This window comes from Canis aureus, chromosome 16 (assembly GCF_053574225.1).
Source record: "Canis aureus isolate CA01 chromosome 16, VMU_Caureus_v.1.0, whole genome shotgun sequence".
Taxonomy (NCBI): Eukaryota; Metazoa; Chordata; class Mammalia; order Carnivora; family Canidae; genus Canis; species Canis aureus.
The window spans coordinates 34545001-34568459 of NC_135626.1; the positions used below are offsets into that span (position 1 = coordinate 34545001).

The 23459-nt window shown below is 38.6% G+C and overlaps 1 protein-coding gene across 21 annotated transcripts in view; it reads right to left on the reverse strand.

The window, feature by feature from the left end:
- LUC7L3 (LUC7 like 3 pre-mRNA splicing factor) overlaps nt 1-23440 on the reverse strand; it is a 30543-nt gene extending 7103 nt beyond the window's left edge. For 6 of the 21 annotated variants that reach the window (XR_013354451.1, XR_013354452.1, XR_013354448.1 and 3 more), the window contains exons 1-9: nt 23193-23438; nt 11899-11965; nt 8808-8847; nt 7491-7635; nt 6993-7067; nt 5882-5986; nt 4361-4522; nt 3686-3969; nt 2299-2459 (exon numbers count right to left, since the gene is read on the reverse strand). Coding sequence is in view for 10 of the 21 variants with exons in the window: in XM_077852763.1 (XP_077708889.1) it covers nt 2299-2459; nt 3686-3969; nt 4361-4522; nt 5882-5986; nt 6993-7067; nt 7491-7635; nt 8808-8847; nt 11899-11965; nt 23193-23291 (1138 nt within the window). In the remaining 11 variants the exon portion in view is untranslated. Of the gene's footprint in view, nt 1-100; nt 227-2298; nt 2460-3685; nt 3970-4360; nt 4523-5881; nt 5987-6992; nt 7068-7490; nt 7636-8807; nt 8848-11898; nt 11966-23192 lie in introns of all 21 variants that reach the window. The other 15 variants (XR_013354454.1, XM_077852765.1, XM_077852766.1 and 12 more) reach the window with 5 other exon arrangements.
- Nucleotides 23441-23459: the final 19 nt, after the last annotated feature.

The following is a 23459-nucleotide window of genomic DNA, read 5'->3' on the forward strand; positions in this document are numbered from 1 at the left end:
ATGCACACGAAGCAAAGTCCAAGTGGCTGACTGCAGGACTTGCTCCATGTCTGTCCGTCGACTTATGAGAACTGTGCCAGTACAGTGTGCTCTAACTGACCTTGTGGGAAAGTCCTCCCTTTGTGCCTTATGGGCTTCTCCGGTGCACAGGTAGCTTCAATGAAGAAGAGTCGTCTTGTTGCCCCGTAGAGGACTAGTAGTCAGTCCAATAATCTTATCTTCTGCCCTATGTAGATATGGTAGATCTTAATAGTCCTAAGGACATCCACAAAGTACGGTGGATTTCAGGGCTATAGATTAAAAAAGGAAACTCTCTTGACAGAGAGAACTCTAAATTGGTTGGTGTTAAGAAATATAGGTCTGTGGAAGAAACCACTTTTCACTGTGGAGTTGTAGTGCTTCCATCACAGCACCTGGAGTAGTGAACTCCGCCTCTTGTGCCATTATCAAATGCTGTTCCTGCAGAGTTCAGGCCTTCCGTCATTTATATACCTAGGAGAGCCTGAATGCCTACATGGCATTTTCAAAAGTCAATAAATTGTATCATTTCTAAAAGAGACCCCCAAGTTTAAGACAAATCTATAATGCATTCCCAATCTTTCAAGGTGGACCTGATGCAGAGCTCTTCTCCAAATTAAATCTTTTCTCCTTCCTCTGTACCTCACCAGGAATAATCCCTGTTTCTCCATAAACCAAACACAGTGCAGCTTATTTACTTAAGCAAATGTTTTAGTAATTCTATGATGTCATTATTACAATTAGGTTTTATTATAGCTCAACAATTCAGGACATCTTTGTGCTCTATCCAGAAATGACACAAACATGTCTGTTTTTAGTCAGGCCAGAGCCATTTACTGCGCATCGTTGATCACAGACAGTTATGAAGGCTAGCTAGCTTTTGTTCCCGAGAACAAATCCAACTATTTTAAGTGACATGAAGTATGATATAGCAAAGAGCTTTAGTTCTCAAAGACAAATGATTAATTTGATCTCTGACATTCATTGTCTGGATCTTGAGATTAGACCCTTCACCCAAAAGATACATCATATTAAAAAAGTCTTTTAAAAAGGCTGGGTGAAACTTTCTTAGGACTAATGTCAAATCAGTTAATCGTTTGTAGCAACTTTGTGTTGAATCACAGAATTAAGTTCTAATCTTAAAGCTCATGACAGTAAGTTTAATTGGCTCCATGTTGCAGAAAAATCCAAATATATGTAAATATTTTTAAAAGAAAAGGTATACCTATTTGAGGAAGAATGAAAGTGTAAGACCAAAAGTGTCCAATGTTTGTGCTGCTAGTTCTCTAACTCAGTCTAACAAAAACCTATGTCTGCCCCCCCAAAAAAACCCACAAAAAAACAAAAACCATAGAATAGTTCCATAAAAGAAATTAAGAAATGGGTGTCACATAAAAGTCCAGTTTAATAAACTCAAACACAGCAGCACATATGTTGGGTGACTGAACATGGACACAGAGAGCAGAACAGGATGGAACAAGCAGAGTCAAGAAAATTAGAAATAGGCCCTTGCTCTCATTCCTAAAAACCATGCAAAGCAGAACGGCCCAGTCAATACAAAATGAAAGATGCTCAAAGAATCTAAAGAAAATACAGAAAGGAGATCCTGATGATTAAAATAATTATCTTTCAGTAAAGACTAAGCTAAAAGATGAGAATATCCATGTGAAAACATGCCGAAGACAAAATGAAAAAGTCCATTAACAGTGCAGTGAATAGTGCATTCCAGCCATCGGAATGCCACAGAAAACCAAAGGGAAAAGTAGAAGGGAAAGAGCATGTTGTTTCAATAGAAAACACGGTTAAGACATAGGTTAAGGTATTCAACTTCTGCAAACTCAGAAGTTAATTACAGAGTTAAATGAAGGCTGCACATGAGGATCAATGCAACACAGCACACTTACTCTGCAAGACATACTATGGAACACACAGCAGATAAAAAAAAGGTTGCCAATAAACAAGCTAATAATTTCTATAGCCTAATAACCCTGAAAGGTAATGCAATACTTGGAAAAATAGGGATAATAAGCCATCAGGTTAACAAATGAAGGATGTGGTTTTAACGTGTTCTAAGGAAACACCAGGTCAACTACCATTCACACAAATCAGAGCAGAAAAGGGGGAAATAATGCCTGTTTCCTACTGAATGGTGTTTGTGGTAAGTATAAAGAAGAATACAGTTTGAAATGGAACTCTGCCTATGCCCAAAGAAATGTGAGTGGGGACAAAAGAGTGTGAAGTAGTCTCTTATTAATGAATTAAATTCTCACATAAACTAACCTTTCTCCTTGGATTTTCTATCTTGTTCTCTGTCCCGACTTTTGCTCCTATGCTTATAGGACTTTCGATCCCGGCTTTTTGATCTTCTTCGATCCCGACTACGAGATCTATGCTTTCTTTCTGATCTATCATGGCTTCTGCTTCTTCGTCGATCTCTACTTCTTCACAATTGAAAACAAAAGAAAAACTTCAGCTGACGTTACAATGAGAAAAAAAAAAATCTTTCGACAATTACACGCCGTTCATTAACAAGATCAAGTATCCTTAAAAGGCAAACAGAGTCCACTAATACATATTTACAGTAGAAATCTTAAGAATTGAAAATTACTGAAAATCTAACTTTAATTTCTCAAATAGTACTTAGTAATCTTTTTTTTTTTTTTTTTTTTTTTTGAGAAAGAGAGGGCAAGCACACACACAGGTGGAGAGGAGAGAGGGAGAGAATCTTTAGCAGGCTCCATGCTGAACATGGAGCCTGATGTGGTGCTTTATCTCATGACCTGAGCTGAAATCAAGAGTCAGACGCTTAACCGACAGAGCCACCCAGGCACCCCTATCATTGTGCTTTTTAAAACTCTTCAATCCCGAGGATCCCTGGGTGGCGCAGCGGTTTGGCGCCTGCCTTTGGCCCAGGGCGCGATCCTGAAGACCCGGGATCGAATCCCACGTCGGGCTCCCGGTGCATGGAGCCTGCTTCTCCCTCTGCCTGGGTCTCTGCCTCTCTCTCTCTCTCTGTGTGACTATCATAAATAAATAAAAGTTAAAAAAAAATAAAACTCTTCAATCCCAACTCTTAAACAGTAAAATGGATTTCATTTTCCGTATTTTTAAAGAATTACAAAACATTTTAGTCAGGTTCTGTATGATGTCATCCAAAGCAAAAGTAGGTAACTTTACCAAAGTGACTTATAATAATTTAAATGTCTTCTTAGGGATCCCTGGGTGGCGCAGCGGTTTGGCGCCTGCCTTGGAGGATCCTGGAGACCCGGGATCGAATCCCACATCAGGCTCCCGGTGCATGGAGCCTGCTTCTCCCTCTGCCTGTGTCTCTGCCTCTCTCTCTCTCTCTCTCTGTGACTATCATAAATAAATTAAAAAAAAAAAAATTAAATGTCTTCTTAGAATCAGTGAGAATAGAATCACTTAAAGAGACCATCTGGTAACATGCACTTCCTAGGAAGAGTGCATCAAACCTCTTCAGACTGGTGGGAAATAAAAAGAAGTTGCCTTGAAGATAGACTGGCTTACTAATTCTACTCTCATACTCCATCCTAATGCCTGACAATACTTAAGAACTTCCCAAGGACCACAAAGATAACACTGGCAATTGCTACTGTTCAGGGCTTACTCGTTACACACTAGGCACCGTCTTGCATGCTCTATATACCTGCTTCGCCTTCTTTCTCTACTTCGCGATCTCTTGTGGTCCCGAGACCTGCTGCACCTTCGGTCTGAAGTTCGGCTTGAATGCCGACTTCGTGAACGACTTCTCTTTCTTCTTTCTCTGTCTCTTGCCCTTTCTTTCTCTCTTTCCTCCTCTTCTCTCCGTCTTTTCCTTTCTCTTTCTTCTCTTTCTCTCTCCCGCTCTTTTTCTCTTTCTTCTCGTTCTTGTTTCTCCTTTTTTAAACGCTCATCACGATCAGGTTCTTCAGTTCTTTTTCTTAACTTTTCCTGAAAGAAATCAAGTTTGATTTTTATAGAATACCCTTAAAGACACTATCAAATAATGGTTACCTAATGTAAAGCACGTGTAGATCAACTTACAGAATTTCACGCCCTAAAAGAAAAATGTAGAAATTCCAACACCATGTTTGTATGCAAGATGTTATTACTTGACTAAGTCCTTAGGGATAGTCTCCCAAATTCCTGACACAAGAGCATGAAGAAAATAAAGTGCTCTGATAATCTGATGGACAGTAAAATTTTATAGGGATCATCAGTTTCAAATAAGACACAGAAGCAAAATATCAACAAGAGGCCTATGTCTCTATGTCGTCAATTTTTAGCCCTCCTAAAACAGAGTATTAGCTGTGGCTAAAGTGCATGCTTGAAAGAAACTTACTTTTAATTCTTCTACAGTAGCTTTAATTTTGGCATAGCCCATGTGCTGTTTTCCCATCAAATGGTCATCTACCCGGGACTGGGCATCTCCTACTATCAAAAAGGCTCCACATACTTCACAAACTTCCATTTGTTTTTCTTGGGCAGCAAAACTTTCAATCGTCTAAAATGATAAATCAGTTTATTAGAAGAGTATCTGAGGAAGAGAGAACAAAATCCAAAATAGTACTTAAAATCTAGAATAGATTTCTAATTCCATGTATTTCTCCAAAACTCTAATATTGAGCAGCAACTAATCAACTTTTAGAGCAAGGAAGCAAGGCAACAGCAACCAACTTTCTATATTAAAAAGAAGTGTTGAGACCCCATCACTCAACTGTAACAAATGAATTGCTCACACCACCTTGAAAAAGGTTAACTGTCTTTCAGAAAGGTACCTATTCTAGTCCAAATTCATTTCTCAGGTTCAAAAGGCTAAAGATGTGCTCTAAGTCAGTAGAGCATGTGGCTCCTGACCTCAGGGTTGTGAGTTCAAGCCTACAATGGGCATAGAGCTTACTTAAAAAAAAAATTGGGGCAGCCCAGGGGGCTCAGTGGTTTAGCACTGCCTTCAGCCCAGGGCCTGATCCTGGAGACCCAGGATCGAGTCCCACGTCAGGCTCCCTGCATGGAGCCTGCTTCTCCCTCTGCCTGTGTCTCTGCCTTTCTGCCTCATCTCTCTATATATACATATATCTCTCATGAATAAATAAATAAAATCTTAAAAAAAAGATTGTTTTCCCCTAAAATGCTTTAGGAAACTGAATTCACTAAGCATAATCTGTACATATCCTATTCAATATCTAGGAACCATTGGCCAATTATATCCTACCATCAATATCCAAAACATACATATTACATTCTCTAATTAATACAAAAAAGTAGAAAATACTTCGAGTATACCAATTTTGAGCTAAGGTAAATATGTACAGGGTAATTTATATTAACAAGAAAATTAAGGGGCGCCTGGGTGGCTCAGTCTAGCAAACGACTCGATTTCAGCTTGGGTCATGATCTCGGGGTCATGGTGGGCTCCCCACTCAGTGAGGCGTCTGCTTCTTTTCCTTTCCTCCTTTCCCCACTTGCACACATACGCTCTAAAAATAAATATATCTTTAAGAAAAGAAAGAGAGAGAAAGACCAACCCAGGCCCCACTGAATAGTCATGATCTAAGCCATGGGTTGGCACGTAGCAGCTAGAAGCTTGCTTTTGTAAATAAAGTTTTATTGGAACACAGCCACATTCAAATGTTTATGCATTATTCAAAGCTACTTTCATAATATAAAGCCAGAGCTTGGTAGCTGCCAGGGACCCTGTGGACTGCAAACTTAAAGTTATTTACTGTGTGGCCCTTCAAGATACAATTTGCAGCTCTTGATTTAGAACATTAGAAAACTGTTTACTAAGACTGTCAAATAGGAAGAGGTCCTAGTAATTCAAAGCTAAACAGCCGGGATAAATCAAAATGAGGTTGCTACTCACCGAGGTTGTGGACCTAAGCAATTCTCTCTCTTCTTTTAACTGTTCAACTAATTTCATCATTCCCTGGGCTTCTTCTACTTTTCCTTCAGATCCTAATTCTTCAATCTAAGGGAATAAAAAAAAAAAAAAAAAAAAAAAAGGCAAAGCGGTCAAGACTCCTTTCTAACCAACTATTCAAATATTTTTCTGTTCTTCCCCAAACTTCATTAGCCTTTCGAGTTGTTTTGGGTCTCTCGTTTGGTTTTGTTTATTGAAGTATCTTTGGGTTAAATCAATGCCCCCCTTTTTTTACAGCATTAATAAAGTATATTTGACATGCAATAACTACATATTTTAAGGTGCACAATCTGATAACTTTTGACAACCATGAAACTAACCCCTTCATCTAGATAATGAACACATGCATCACCCCAAATCTTTGTAGTACACCTCTTCCTTGAGCAACTACTGATCTGCTGTCACTATAGATGTTTCCCTTTTCTAGAATTTTATATAAATGGAATTATGGGAAAAAATGGAATTATGTACTTATTTCTTTTTTTTTTTTAAGTCTGGTTTCTTTCGCTCAGCCTAATTATCTTAAAATTTACCCTCAGTATTACATGTAGTTGATTTATTTTTATTAATGAGCACTCTTCTACTATACATAGCATTTATCCATTCACCTACTGACAAACATTTGAGCTGGTTCCAGTTTAGGGATTTTGCCAATTATGAACAAAGATGCTATGAACATTGATATACAAGTCTGTAAACATATGATTTTGTTTCTTTTGGATCAATATCTAAGACTGGAATGATTCATGGTGGATCTTTTTTAACTTTTTAAGAAACCTACTCTTTTTCCAAAGTGGTTATGCCATCTTACATCCCACCAGCAGTGTAGGACTGTTCCGGTTTGCCCACATCTTCATTAACACTTGGAATGGTCTTTTTAATTTTAGCCATTCTGACAGAGATACAATAAATATCTCATTGTGGCTTTAATTTATATTTTCCTAAAGACTAATGACTTTGAGCATCTTTACATATATGTATTTGACAGCCCTTTATCTTCTTTGGGTAAGTGTCTATTCCAAATATTTTTGTTGTTCATGTACACAATTCTTACCTGTTGCAGGAGGACATCAATTTTATCTGTTAGAACCTGAATTTTTTCTTCATTTTTGCCTGTTGGGCCAGCTGCCTATTGAAGAGATAATAAAACATATTATCATAAATAAAAAACAAATACTAGGCTCTCTGCATGAAGCCTACTTCTCCCTCTGCTTATGTCTCTGCCTCTCTCTCTGTGTCTCTCATGAATAAATAAATCTTTAAAAAAAAAAAAGTTAAAATGTTGTGTCACAAGGATAGTAACCCAGTCACCTTCATTTTCTGGTACTCAATTACATATTTTATCAGTTGCTGATAATTAGGAGAAAAATCTAAATGAGTAGCAAAATGAGTATTACTAATAAAGACTGGAAAAAATGAGTTACTTTTAAGTTTATGTCATTCTAGAGCACAAATTATTGAACCTGACCACAAGTTTCAATACTAGGGAGGTCTCTGGGTCTCCAGAGAACAAAGACACTTTACAAAGACTACAAATTAATTTCATACTCACCCCAGAGGACTGCTGGTTTTGAGATAATGCCAAACGAGCATGGCCCCGTCTAATTCTACGTTCTACTTCTGCAAGTAAGCTCTGTAGGTATCGCAGAAAATCTCTCTCATAGCCAACCTTCATAAAACGAGAACTCTTCTCATACCTGGTTAAGAACAAACAGAATTTCTTTCTTTCTAAATCTTTATCCATTACAACTCACATATTCTATCTTAACTAGTCTTATATAGACTGTTGCATTTACTCTGAAGAGTAAACCGGGTGCATAAGAAGTCCATTTCTATTTTTCTTTTTTTAAGATTTTATTTATTCATGAGAGACAGAGAGAGAGGCAGAGACATAGGCAGAGGGGAGAAGCAGGCTCCATGCAGGAACCCGATGTGGGACTTGATCCCAGGACTCTGGGATCACACCCTGAGCCAAAGGCAGATGCTCAACTGCTGAGCCACCCAGGCATCCCTAGAAATGGACTTCTTGGGCAGCCTGGGTGGCTTAGTGGTTTAGTGCTGCCTTCAGCCCAGCACGGGATCCTGGAGACCCAGGATCAAGTCTCGCGTTGGGCTCCCTGTGTCTCTCATGAATAAAATCTTAAAAAAAAAAAAAAAAAAAAAAAAAAAAGTTCCATTTGTTCCATTTCTAGTCCCTTATCCAACTTCATAAAGGGAAGGCAGTACTTAGTATTATGTGTGGTTAAGAGCATGGATTTTATAATATGGAAAATCTAGGTGCTTGAACACCAGCTCTATCACAATACTGGATCTGTGACCCTAACCCCAGGACAAGTTTTATTTCTAAAATCAGGACTGATAAAAAACAAATATGATACAGAAAAAAAGCTTAGCATTCAGCAGAACTTACACATATAATATGTACTCGTATGGTACATATTATTATGGTACTCATATTCAAAAATGATTGTATCACTTTTGTAACTATGACTTTCTACCACCCCACCTAATGAATAATAATCTCAGCAAGACATTCATTTTATACTAATTCTAGTTACTTCTTCAATCCTTGTCCCCTTTAAACCAAAGAACAGGGGTACCTAGGTGGCTCAGTGGTTGAGAGTCTGCCTTTGGGGATGCCTGGGTGGCTCAGCGGTTTAGTGCCTCCCTTTGGCCCGGGGCGTGATCCTGGAATCCCGGGATCAAGTCCTGCATCGGGCTCCCTGCATGGAGCCTGCTTCTCCCTCTGCCTGTGTTTCTGCCTCTCTCTGTGTGTCTCTCATGAATAAATAAATAAAATCTTTAAAAAACAAAACAAAAAAACAAAGAACTACTAAGTAAGGGGAAATGACCAAAAAAGATAACTTACTGTTTTCGAAGGTTTTCATCATGAATTTTTTCACATGGACCTGGGGGGGGGGGGGAGAAAAAAGAATGAGAAATATGATTGTAGAAGTTATTGGTGATGTTAACCTTTTCTCGCACCAAAACAAGAAGTTCAGAGAGAGAGAGAGAGAGAGAGAGAGAGAAAGACCCATTTTATCACAGAATGGTCTGTATTACCTAAATTGAGCCACAAAATAACGTGCCCTAGTAAACACATGAAAATTGTTCTCCTTAATCTTTAAGATCAGTATAATGGAGAGCAACTATAATGTAAGAAAAGAGAAGAAAAACGAGGTAATGGGAGGAAAGAAATTGTACCCACTGTCACCTGAAAAAACCGTGATGAGGGTGAACCAATGGTCTACCACTCATCTTTTACTAATTTGGGGCATCCACAAATGAAGCCAAATAAGTACAAGGATGTTTGAGCCCTACTCCTTCCTATTTCCAGAAGGCAATTTCAGTCAATTTCATTCATGTCACCTATGCCTTCTGGAATATACTTCCACATTTCTAAACTATTCAGTTTTTTTCTTGGGTTTATCTTAGACATCGAAATTTTATGTCAAAAAAGTTTTTAGATTAAATAAACACTTTATATTTTGACTGTGCCAAGTACTGTTACCCGCTGAGCCAAACAAAAGGGGCATTATGACGACTTAGGATATACTTCATATTTCTGTTGGAATTCTTTTCGTTTATTAGTTTTTTGTAATTCTGAACTCTTCTCAAACACTTTAAAGTCAGCTACAGAGATTCTCTCAAGATTCCAAATCTATCAGATAACCAGCTTCAGTTTTGCCCTGAGCTTTCTATTCTGCTTTGATCTGGTCTCTGTATTTTCTAAACTCACTAATAAGAGTTGTCATCCTGAGAGGTTCCTTTTCTGGTCTGTATTGGATGAAGTTTACTGGATCTCGTTTTTCTCCTTGGTTTTATACCCATGTGTTGGTGGAGTTTCCAGAGAAAAGAATCATGGGAGATTAATTTGTTGAGATCTTGCATGTCTGAAAATGCCTTTTTTCACTCTCATACTTTGAATGTCTGGCTATATAGCTAACCTAGGAATATTTTTTCGCTCAAAATCCTGAAGGTGTTTCTCCAAAGTCTTCAAGCTTCCAGTGTTGTTACTGACAAATCTGAGGCCATGCTGATTTATAATCCTATGTGTCCCTGTCCCACCCCCACCACCCTGAAATTTCAGTGGTATGTCTTGGGATGGATCATTTTTTATCCTTTGTGCTGAGCATTTGAAGGACACACTCAATCTAATGTCCTTCAGTATTGCAAAATTTTTAATGTCCTTCCTTCTGCTTTCTCTAGAACTCCTAATTAGTGTTGTACTAATAGAATTTCTTCAAATTTTAGTTTTTTCTGTCGGATCACCCAATATTCCAGCAAATTTCTTTGATTTTATTCTCAAACTTTTACTCTGACTTTCAGACTCTTCAGTCCTATTTTCCAAGAGCTCTTTCTGGTTTTTCAAAAGTTCTCTTTTTATAATAACACCCTATTCCTGATATCCTCTCTTATTTCTCCAAAGATACTAAATTTAGTTGAGACTTAGTATCTTGGGGCACCTGGCTGGCTCAGTAGATAGAACATGCAACTCCTGATCTCAGGGCCAGGCGTTCCCATGTTGGGTATAGAGATTACTTTAAAAACAAAAAAATTCAGTTATCTTTTCTTCTACTTTCCCTATCATCTCTAATTCCACTAAACTCCCCCCTCCCCGGTTGATTTTGGCTAATCTATTGTTTGTAGGTTTCCTTCAAATGTCTAACTGGTATTCCTTGGCTGGCAAATCACTTCCAAAATCTAACTGGAAGTTGGTATGCACAGGCACGGTTTGTCAACTATAATGGGCTTTACCACAGGAAAATCAGCAGCAAAATTCTTTTAGATTCCCCAAGGGTCAGTACCTGTAGATCACTTCTCTGGAACTGTTCACTTTCTCTAAAGAATCCTCTTCTCTTCTGCCTGAGGAAAAACATCTGGCTGTATCCTTCTAGGAACAGGGCAGAGGAAGGGAATGGGAAAACCCCACTATTAAGAATATAGACTTAACTCTCTTAATAAGTCTCATTTTACTCATTACTGCCCTGTGCTGTGTCTGGAATCCCAATATCTAAATTCGTCCAGCCCTAATGGGCTTCTGATGCTCTAGAGCAAGCATCATGCTTAATGAATTAACTTCTCTTTTATATTTCTAGAATGATACTAATTATGTACCATCCTTGGGAGAAGAAAATTCACTCAATTTTTTTTTCTTTCTGTGGTTCAGATGAACTACAGTCTCGGTCCAATTTCTATAGAAAAACACCCCCTAGTGTCTCCTCAGGGGCAAGGGTAGGAGAGGAAGAATCACCAGATGCACAGGTATTAAGAGTCCCTCCAAGGACATCTGGCACTGCCTTTTTAGTTGGGAGAGGTTTTTGGTTCTCACAGTTGAGAGGTATTATTGGCATCTAGTGGGGCCAGAAATGCTACTAAACGTCCTACAATGCACAGGACAGCCCCCCTAAAACAAAATTATCCAGTTCAAAATATCAAATGTCAAGGTTGAGAGATCCTAAACTAGACTAATTTTTCATTTTCAGCCCCATGATTCAACTCTGACTGCTATGGTACCTGGTGCCTCCAAATGCTGAGCCTGTCCAGGGTTCTGCTGATCAAACACTCACTTCCTTTTATTATCCCCTTCTGCAGGCTTTTAGAGTACAGGTTTCTCTGCTCTGTTGAATCTGCTGCTACTCTTCCATCCACTTGTCATCTTCCAAAAAATGTGTTGATATCTCTAATGTTATCTCCTCTTCTGTTTATACCTTTTTCGTTTTTAAATTTTCATTTTAGTGGAGGGTTTTGGGAAGGAATGGAAATAGACACGTATGTTCACTTAAGCCACCATGTTTAACTAGACTGGCATTTATTAATACGTTCAAAAATCTAAGCCAGGAAGAAAATTATTTTATCAACAAACCTTATATACAAGAGAAAACTTTTCAAAATTTACAAAGTACTAGTTTTTATTTTACATCATACTTTGATAAAGGCTACACAGAAAATTCACTTACCAAGATCAGAACGAGTGTTTGTGAACAATTCCGCAGGACAAAAACCACAGAGATAATATTTACAAACCTAGTGAAGAAAAACAAAGGTACTTAACTTTTAAAAATTGTTCAGCTTTAGAAGTATATTGGAAAAGGGTGCCAAATTACTATTGTCTCATTTCTTAAGCTTTTATCTTTTAACCAAATAAGAACGATTTCATTTGTTAAAAGACGTTAATTTAGGGACTTTCAAACTCCCAGATTTTAGTAAAAAATGTGCAGGATGGACAAAGAGTTACTAATACTTTCTACTATCTCCTTTTAATCACTGCTCTCCCCACATAGCAACAACAAATATGGAAAAGATACCCAGAGACCAAATTTTATTAAAATAAAAACAAAAAACCTACAGTTATTATTGTTCTAAACTTATTAAAGACCAGAACCAATTTACAGATTAGGATTTGGAAATCACTATCTAAATTACAAATAACAGGGGGATCCCTGGGTGGCTCAGCGGTTTAGTGCCTGCCTTTGGCCTGGGGTGTGATCCTGGAGTCCTGGGATCAAGTCCCACATCGGGCTCCCTGCATGGAGCCTGCTTCTCCCTCTGCCTGTGTCTCTGCACCTCTCTCTCTCTGTGTGTCTCTCATAAATAAATAAACAGTTAAAAAAAACATTTATTTAGAGCAATCTGGATCAATATAAGATCCAGACTTCTTTTTTTTTTTATTTATTTATTCATGAGAGAGAGAGAGAGAGAGAGAGATACAGGCAGAGGGAGAAGCATGCTCCATGCAGGAAGCCTGATGTGGGACTCGATTCCGGGTCTCCAGGATCACGCCCTGGGCTGAAGGTGGCGCTAAACCACTGAGCCACCCGGGCTGCCCAAGATCCAGACTTCAACTAACTAACTACACTGTACTGGATATTGTCACATACACCAGCACTTTACTGAGCAACTCCTGATGGGCTCAGGCTCCTACAGTATGAGCAGACTATAATCAGGAAACCAACTTCTAATTCTCTCCATCAGTACTTTCGAAACTTCTTCAGATCCATCTCAAGACTGCTCTAGTTGATATTTAATTCTATATACTGGAAACCAAAAACTGTTAAGCACAATTCCAAAGTGTCTCTTTCTTATAATACTTCATTGTTGAGGATTGGATGTTAGGACTGGATGTTAAATTTGAAATTATATTCTTCCTTAAAGATCAACTCTTTTTTTTCTTTTTTAAAGCAATCTCCATGGGGAACCTGGCTGACTCAGTAGCACATGCAACCCTTGATCTCAGGGTTGTGAGTCTGAGCCTCATGTTGGGCACAGAAATTACTTTTAAATCACTGGGAGCAGAGATTACAAATCATCTCTACGCCCATTGTGTAGATCAAACCCACAACCTCAAGATCAAGAGTCGCATGCTCTAGTGACTGAGCCAATCAAGCACCCCAAGGGTCAACTGTTTCACACCTGAATATGGTTCCATAAACTGTGTCCAGAAGAATTAAGGTCGTAAAGAACAAAGATTCAAAAATCAGGGGTGCCCGGGTGGCTTATCGGCTCAGGTCATGATTTCAGGGTCCTAGGATGAAGCCCCACATCAGGTTCCCTGCTCAATAAGGAGTCTGCTTCTCCCTCCTCCTGCTTTCTCTCAAATAAATAAAATCTTAAAAAAAAAAAAAAGATTTAAAAATCATATCTAAACAACAGATTTAGTTTTATATTATTATCCTGTTATACATAGCCATATGTCAAGAGTATCTTTGTATCATTTTCTTTTCTTTAGCAGTTCTAAATACTGTTTTTTAAAATTATTCTTTGCAACGTAAACAGTATTCTTATAAATTATTAAAAAGATTCCTAAATGCCCAAATAGTTAATGTTCTTTCAAATTATTTCCAAACTTTCAGTGTCCATGTAACATTTAAAAATGCTATATACTGGGATGCCTGGGTGGCTCAGTGGTCAAGCGTCTGCCTTCGGCTCAGGGCAGGATCCTAGAGTCCTGGGATTGAGTCCCACATTGGGCTCCCTGCATGGAGCCTGCTTCTCTCTCTGCCTATGTCTCTGCCCCCCCACCTCTGTCTCTCATGAATAAATAAAATCTTTAAAAATAAATTAGTTAAAAAAATTAAAAAATAAAAATGCTATATACTTTCCCAATTATCAAAAAGTCTGATTTGTTACACTTGGCATCCACATTAAGTGTATCACAATAAAATACCAATGCCAATACTCAATTTAAAAAATATTTAAGCATCTGTTTTATTTGAGGGAGGGAGGAAAGAGACAAGGTATGCCATTTATCTTTCAGACTATTAACCCTGGTTTCAAGGGCTCAAAAATTAACAAATTTCCAATAACTGTAATAATTACATATAAGAGTTTAGTAATAGCTACTGCCAGCATTTACAATTATTTACATCTAAAAATTGTATGGTAATATAATTTAAAATTTAGTATACAGCACTCATAAGTATGAAACTTTACTATTGTGCATCTTATTTTGATTTTATTGTTTTTTAATAGCGTTCCTATTTATCATAACTAATATAAGACTACTATTCCTTTGTTTAAACTGTGTCAATCTCTAGGATCCTCAAAAATGGCTCATCACGAAAACAAGAGGGGCACCCAGCTGACTCAGTCAGTGGAGCATGCAACTCTTGATCTTGGGGTTGTGAATTTGAGCCCCATGCTAGGTATAGAGATTACTTAAATAAATTTAAAAAAAAAATAAAGTGGCCTTTAAGTGACAGTTTAACAAGTAAAAAATGGCACTTCAACAATCACTTAATACTATGTGCTAAAAACAATTCAGGAAATCCAAGAATGAGTAAGCCCCACTCCTCAAGATCAGTCTAATGAAGACAATCAAAAACAAAAAATACAATATACTAGAATATATATGCAACACCAGGTACAGAAGTGATTTTAGTCAGGAATGTCTGGTCATCAGGTGGTAAAGCCTGAACTGGTACTTAGATTCATAAGTAAAAAGACTGCAAGACATTCTAGTCATAAGGAAAACAAAAACAATATGTGAAAAAAGTAACAGTATGAAATGGGCATGGGTAAACATATACATAGACAACAAAGTGCAGAGTTTCAATCGGGGCTGACACCCACTGTGAACTACAGACTTTAACTCTGCCTTGGTTTCCTCATATTTAAAAAAGACTATTTCACAGGAGATTATAACACTTTAAATTATATGTTGGTTATACTGGGAGAGACGGGCAATTTGTCTGATTTTTACAATACTACTTCAGTTACTTTTTAAAAAATGGTTTTAGGCACTATATACACCAGGTAAGACATGCCTGCCAGTGGGCTAACCAGGTGCTACTTACAACTTAGTCCGATCACCCCATGTGAGACCAGGGAGATCAACCATTTGACCTGCCCTAAAGCCATCTAGCTATTTACAGAATCCAGATTAGAACCCACTTTTCTAATCAGGTTCTATATGTTTTTTCCATTCTTCAACACTTCTTAAGTTAAGATACTACTGTAAGCACATAAAAATGTTACTCTATTCATTAAACTCTAATTAGATTGCTTTTTTTATTTAAGATTTTATTTATTTATCTGACAGCACAAGCAGGGGGAGCTGCAGAGGAAAAGGGAGAAGCAGGCTCTCAGCTGAGCAGGGAGCCCGATGTGGGGCTTGATCCCATGACCCTGGGATCATGATGACTTGAGCCAAAGGCAGACACTTAATCAACTGAACCACCCAGGCACCCCTAGACTGCCTCTTTTAACCTACCTCACGGACTAAGGATCTCTCTCTCTCTCTTTTTTTTTTTAAGATTTTTATTTATTTATTCATGAGAGACCCAGAGAGAGAGAGAGAGAGAGAGAGAGAGAGGCAGAGACATAAGCAGGTTCCATGCAGGGAGCCCGATATGCGACTCGATCCCGGGACCCCAGGATCACACCCTGGGCCAAAGGCAGGCATTTAACCACTGAGCCACCCAGACATCCCACTAAGATCTTTTTTTTTTAAGATTTTATTTATATACTAAATTTATTTATTTATTTATCTATCTATTTATTTATTTATTAAATATATATTTATTTATTTATTCATGAGACACACACACACACACAGAGGCAGACACAGGCAGAGGGAGAAGCAGGCTCCATGAAGGGAGCCCCATGTGGGACTCAATCCTGGGTCCCCAGGATCACGCCCTGGGTCGAAGGTGGCGCTAAACCGCTGAGCCACCCAGGGATCTCCCACTAAGATCTTTAACTAAAAATACTAACAATCTTTTAGTCAGCAAGTCTTCACTAAATATCCATCATGGAGCTAACAATCGGATAACCAAGGTGGAAGGGGTAATAGGTACCAAGGGAGTGGGATAGCCAAGATTCTTGTCATTTATCTCCTGATAAATCTAAGGTAGCACCACTGATGAGAAGAGTTCAATCTCAATATCATCCTTTAGTGAATTTACTACCAGTGAAGAAAAAAAAAATTAAGGAAAGTTTCTTTTTAAGTTTTTTTTTTTTTTTTTAACGTAATCTCTACACCCGATGTGAGGCTCAAACTCACAACCCCGAGATCCCAAGATCAAGAGTCACACATTCTACAAACTAGTCAGGTACCCCAACTAAGGTAGATTTCTATGCACCAACAAGGAAAGATGCCACAATAAAAATGAAAATTGTTAAACGTTTATGTATTACATAATATTATATTGAGCTACCTATAGCTTTCACGTATATATACATACATATATACCCACACACACACATATATACTTAGGTATATGTCTGTAAGTTATTAGGACAGGCTCAGACACATACCATTTTTTTAAGTTTTCCAAGGGAATTTGTCATTGGGAGGGGATTCTACTTTTTAAAATTAAAATGTTACTTAAAAAAAAAAGTCACAATAAATTCCACTTTATTTTTTTTAAGATTCTTTTTTAAAAAATTCATTTAAGTAATCTCTACACCCAGCATGGGGCAGTTTATTTCTAAGTTAAATTTTAATTTTTCACAGTAAGCATGTCTCCTCTGGTGAAAAATAATTTTAGGGGTGCCTGCTTCTCCCGCTCCTGCTGCCCCCCCCCCCACTTGTGCTCTCTGGCTCTATCAAATAAATAAAATCTTTAAAAGTAATAATAATTTTAATGATGCTAAACTCAAAGGAAAACATAATAAAATCAATCCCCTCCCAATACATTAATGGAATCAATCTTTATTATTTAATGTAAAGAGGACTTAACACACTGGAAAACTTAAGCAAGCATAAGTAACTCAGAAAACTCAGAATATTGCTGAGACTTCCACCGTAACAAACCTTTTTTTTTTTTTTTTTTTTTTTTAAAGCATTTACTCTTCAATTCTTCAAGGCACAATCCATTCTGGTCATCGATTTAGACCACTTCTGATGACAAAAGTACCTCAAGAATACCTTATTGATCTTTTATATACATTTGTAACAGATGAAAAACAAATCAGACTGCAAATTCTTTTAAAGCCTAAGCCATGTACCAATTTTTGGTCCAAATTGTATAGGATAAGTTAAACTTAAATTGCATTCTATTAACCAATATAAGTATATTTCTGTAAGCACAGTTACACTGAAATGTTTTAAAAATAAGAAAAACATTGATTTTTGTCTTTCTACACCCACCTGAATCAAACAGTTCTCCCTTGAGCTAATCAAATATTTTCAATGCCGCCTGCATTATTTTTGTTAAAGTGCTTTCCCAAGTCAGTTGAATTCCTAGTTGTTTCTCACCCAACAGTCAGGCCAGATAGTTGTTATTTACAGATCGTAAAGCCTTCAAATCATTAAAGGACATATAAATGTCTTTACAACTGTAATACGCTCTAACAGAACTATAATACAGGCCCCTAGCTAAAATACTGTCTGTGAATCTCTTTGAGAGCTTCTCTGGTATTCTATGTTACTAACAATTGTGGATACATTTTTGGTTCCATGAGATAACAAGTTCCATTTTATAAACAAATCATCAACAGAAAATATTTATTCAATTTCTACTTCAGGTTATCTAAAAATTCATCATGTTTACAACAGTCAATCTGATATTCAACCTCCTGCTTAGAAGTCTTCAATTGTTTCCCAATGTAATTTAGTCGTTCCAACTTTGAACAAGGCTTATAAAAAGCACTCAAACACAGATTCCTGACCATCTATCCACACGTCCTCTCCCCCAACAAAAACAAACAATGACTCCGTTGTAACACTATTCAATTTTTCAGGCCTAAGATTTTCTCCAGCCTCTAGTAACATCTGTCTTCTCTCCCATTCCCTGGGGTCATTCCTACCAATCCTTCAGGTCCCAGTACTTAAGGGTCACTGTAAGAGGCCTTTTCCCAAGTACATACACCAGTCTAGATTATTAGATGCCCCTCTAATGTGTGCTTTTCTAGACCCTATACAGGTCCTACTGTGGCATGTGCCACATTGTTTTACAAAAGCACGTTTACTCCTTTATATCTGCCACCAGATTGACGATGCTCTTAAGCCAAATGCCTATCTATGTTATTATAGTGCTACATTTTCGTTGAATAAACGAATACAATAAATTTCCCCAAGTTACAACTAAGAAATGATGAGAAAACTGGGGGGCACCTGGATGCTACAAGTCAGTTAAAGCAGCCGACTCTTGGTTTCTGCTCAGGTGGTGATCTCAGTGTCAGGAGATGGAGCCCCGTGACCCCTTGTCACAGAGTCTACTTAAGAGTCTCCCTCCATCCCTCCCCTCCAAACAAATCTTAAAAAAAAGAGAAATGATGAAAAAATTAAACATATTTCATAAAACAATGAAGCACTATTATTACTAACTTAAGCTACTCTCTCCCTTTGTGAAGAAATCAACTCTAATGACACATTTTTCTTAAAGGAATCAAACAAATATTAAAGAAATACCTTAATATTTTCAATGTGATGATAGTATTGTGGTTATGCCTTCTTGAAATCCGTGTATTTTAGAGATGTATGATGATGTCTTTAAAGCTTAAATGATAGATTTGCTTCAAAAAAGGAAAGGATAAGGAATATAGATACAATACTGGCAATGTGTTGATAATGTTGCATTGGGTATGGTTACATAGAGAATTCATTATAATATTCACTCTACTTTTGTATGTTTTGGGAAGAAAAAGCAAACAACAGTTACATACACATACAACACATAGACTGCTGCCAATTTGAAGAAGCCCAACACTTAACATGTACTACAGAATACGACCAGAAATGCCTACATTTCTGACAGAATATTTTGGTGACTCTGAATTAAATCTATCGAAATACTTAGATGTCATGCACTATAATTACCAATTTTTGTTTTCAAAGTTTACAAGTAAAAATGTGGACAGAACGTTAGCTTTTCTTTTCCAAAAAGTTTTCAGTGTCAATGAAAATATTTGTTAACATCCTGAAGATTTTAGAAAAGAACATTTAGTTCAATTACCTTCCTAAATTATTAAATCTTCACCAAACGGGGGGGGCATACTTGAATTTGATAAATTATAAAAGAAATCTCATTTTGGATATTATCAAAATCAGAGGTAAGTCAACAGTTAAATAATTTCATTTCTGGGTTGAGACTCACAATGTAAAAACCTCTTTTTGAAGTACAAAGTTCCTGTTATATTATGTATTATACAAAAGATAATGAAAATTCTATACCAAACTTTAAAGTCCCCTGCAGGGCAGCCCTGGTGGCAGTTTAGCGCTGCCTGCAGCCCCGGGATCGAGTCCCACATCAGGCTTCCTGCATGGAGCCTGCTTCTCCTTCTGCCTGTGTCTCTGCCCCTCTCTCGCTCTCTCTGAATGAATAAATAAATCTTTAAAATTAAATAGATAAATAAATCCCCTGCAAAGAATTAAAAATAGGGGGCACCTGGGTGGCTCAGTGGGTTAAGTGTCCAATTCTTGATTTTAGCTCAGGTCAAGATCTTAGGGTCGTGAGACAGAGTTCTGTGCTGCGCTCAGTGCTGGGCATGGAACCTGCTTAAGATTCTCTCTCCCCTCCTCTGCCCCTCCCTCCTCTCATAAATAATTTTTTGAGGGAGAAATTCCCTACAGTCTATTCAGCTACGTGAAAGCTATTTATTCATGCCTTCTCTGGCAAACACTGAAATATCCCCAAGTGGACACTAACTGAAAGGTACTCACAATAGGTAGTTAAAAATCACATGCTTTCTTCGTTGCTGTGGACAGAGCAAATAAACTGCTTTATGCAAAAATATTAATCTCAAGGAAATGTAAAATATTAATAAACAAGGCAGTAAGATATATGAATGAATCCTTGCAATAGTATTAAAAGTAATTTGACTTTAAGGGCAGCTGCTTTCGGCCCAGAGCGTGATCCTGGAGACCGGGGATCAAGTCCCACGTCAGGCTCCCTGCATGGAGCCTGCTTCTCCCTCTGCCTGTGTCTCTGCCTCTCTCCCTCCCTGTGTCTCATGGACAGATAAACAAAACCTTAAAAAATAAAATAAAAGTAATTTGACTTTAGCTGAAAACTTCCTCTCAAATCTGGCTGGAAAGGCCTGTAAAACCCCAGTAAAGCACTTTCCAAGATTCAACCGGGATAGTGGTTCCGTATATACACCATTACAAACAAAGGAAAAATCAATAATTAGCATCACCGAAGCATCCTTCACTTAAAATGAAGCCTCAAGTGCTACTAGCTCACAACTAAAAACCCAGGTGTGTCAGGAAACTGTAGTGCACATGCTTCAGAATGCATAAGAGGCCATTTAAAGAAAATCCTCATTTCCGGAGCTTTCCCTCAGACCTACAGATCATAATCTCTTATGGATGAGGTACAGAAATCTGCATTTAAAACAAATTCCACAAGTCAGTCACAGACTTCCAAGAAGTACCTTTACCACTAAGGTAAAGTTTCCATTTCAATTGTTAAACAAAAGAACTCCACCCAGCCGAAATAGCTTTTCCCATCTAGTGCAAATGTAGCAAGGAAATTTTTCAACATTAGAATAGGAATGTAAAAATATTTAGTAATATCAGGTTGCAGTGATCCTGAAACCTTTACGGTATATGCTAGGGTTGTCCATTCCTCCAGGATTTTACCACTAACAACCAACAGCATGAGACTATGCAAATAACCCGGAAATGATGCCGTGAGCTTCCACAGCTTTATTATACCCTGGAGTCACTCAGTCATAGTTAGACTAGGCCATGTGCTTTGTTCCAGGTCAACACCAACCTCCTCCCGCCACCCCACCCTCACCCCTACAGACGTGAATCTGAAATCGGTAATTGATTTTTTCAAATACTTGAATAGAGAATGAAGTGCAACCTACCATTAAAGGCATAAGAGAAGGACTGTAGCTGAAACGATATAAGACCAAGTTGCTATTCCACAGCTCCACCGCTAACTATAAACCCAGGTATAGAAAGCAATGTGGCAGTAAAATACAATCAGGAAAATAAAGTTTCTCCACAACACGTGTTCAAAACCAAGGAGGCATAGATGTTAGACTACTTCAATTGATGACCAGGCAATCAAAAGCAATTTTCTCTTTAATCCAAATGTCCTGGGATCCCTGGGTGGCGCAGCGGTTTGGCACCTGCCTTTGGCCCAGGGCGCGATCCTGGAGACCCGGGATCGAATCCCACATCGGGCTCCTGGTGCATGGAGCCTGCTTCTCCCTCTGCCTATGTCTCTGCCTCTCTCTCTCTCTCTCTGTGACTATCATAAATAAATAAAAATTAAAAAAAAAGAAAGAAAAAAACAAATGTCCTAAATTATAATGTTCTTTTCTTTGCAAGGCAAGATGGAAAGATTCCTAAGTAGTAAAAAAACAAAACAAAACAAGACACCTGACTTCATTCTGACAAATGCCTAGAAAGAGGGTCAAAACAAGCAACAAAGTTACTCATCTTCCTATTTTAACAAGCAGGGAGAAAAACCCAATGTCAAAAAAACAAACAAACAAACAAAAAAAAACCAACAGGAAAGAAAGGCAGGCAGGCTTTCCAAAAGCTTCCCCTCTCTTGAGGTCAGTGACAGATGTGTGAATTTGACCGCACACAATAAATTCTACCATAATCCTTCACGCTACTCTGGAATCAAGCAACACTCCAATACAACTTTAGCCACTATCTGTTAAGACACGGAAAGGACTCATGTAGCATCTGCTTATTTTCCTGCATTGCAAAAGAGAAATTTTACTCTGACCAAAACCTACATTAAAAAAAAAGAGTAAGCAACTAGCCTTTTAAAAAAGCCTATCTGTAGTATACATATTTTGATTAGTAACTGCCTTTAAATTACCATGTTGTTTGATTATAACCGCAAGCTAAATAAAATAAAAAATCTACGCCTGTTCTTCAAGTTGAGACTTCACATAAACATAACGCTCCATATTCAAAACACTTGAAATACACTGGCATCTGCAGAGAGTCAGTTCGACAGAATTGTGGAAGGTGAACAAGACTACAAATATTGGGTTTAGTTCTGCCACTTAACTTGCCAAGAGACCTTGGGCAGCCTCTCAAGTCTCACCTGTGAAACCGGGTTTCTATTTACCCCTATTCAAAAGGTAAAGAAGGACCAAGTGAGTTTTGCTCTATCCAAGTATAACGAACACTTTTGTTAGTTTCAGGTGTACAATACAGTGATTCAACAATTCTTACGTTTCTCAGTGCTCATCAAGATACGTGTACTCTTATCAAAGGAGTGTTTTACGTGAAAGAAAAAACCCTTGACAACCATCTACATGAAGGGCTTCCTAAAACGTCCTGCACACCTCCCCCCCCCCCCCGGCAGTATCTGTAAAATCATCACGGGAAACCTTACCTTCACGTTCCATGACCTCTTAAAAATCTAAATTTCCTCACAGAAGCGTCGAAATCGAACCATTACTGAAGGGATAAATAGGGTGCCGCGATTTTTTACAAGCAACCCTGGCCAGAAATTTCGCTCTCAATACGACGCTCCACCCAAATAACGGAAGAATTTGTCTTTTTTTCCCCCCCTGTTTCATAACGAGGCGAAAACTCTAAAGCCTCTAAAATGTAATAAATTCCTTTCCCGCGTTTCCCTGCCTCGTTAAGGTGCTCTTCGAGCGTGCCAGGGGCCCTCCTGGACTTCCCCCAACACTAAAACAACAACAACAACAAATCATCCTCATCCCCGGACCCGGGCGGGCTCCTCCCTCGCCGCCACAGGATCAGACAGTCGACCCCGCGCGGCCCGCGCCCCACACCGCGCCGCCGCCGGCCGGGCCCCAGCCCGCGCCGCTCCCCTCCCCCACGGCGCCCGGGCACAGACCCAAGGCCCGCGGGACTTACACTCTCGTGGTCCCACCGCACGTTGCTGCGCTTCTCGTCCGGGGCGAGGTTTCGGTCCCGGCCCATTAACTCATCCAACAGTTGCGCGGCCGAAATCATGGTGCTGTTCTCGGGCGGCTGCTCCCACCAGCCCTGGCACCCGCCAAAGGAAACGCCGGCGACACGGCCGCCAACCCCTTCAGCCCGCTCGCAGGCCCAAAAGCCTCCTCTAATGAGGAGCCGATAAGACAAAATGGCCGCCGCGCGGGCGCCTTCCCAGCATGCCGT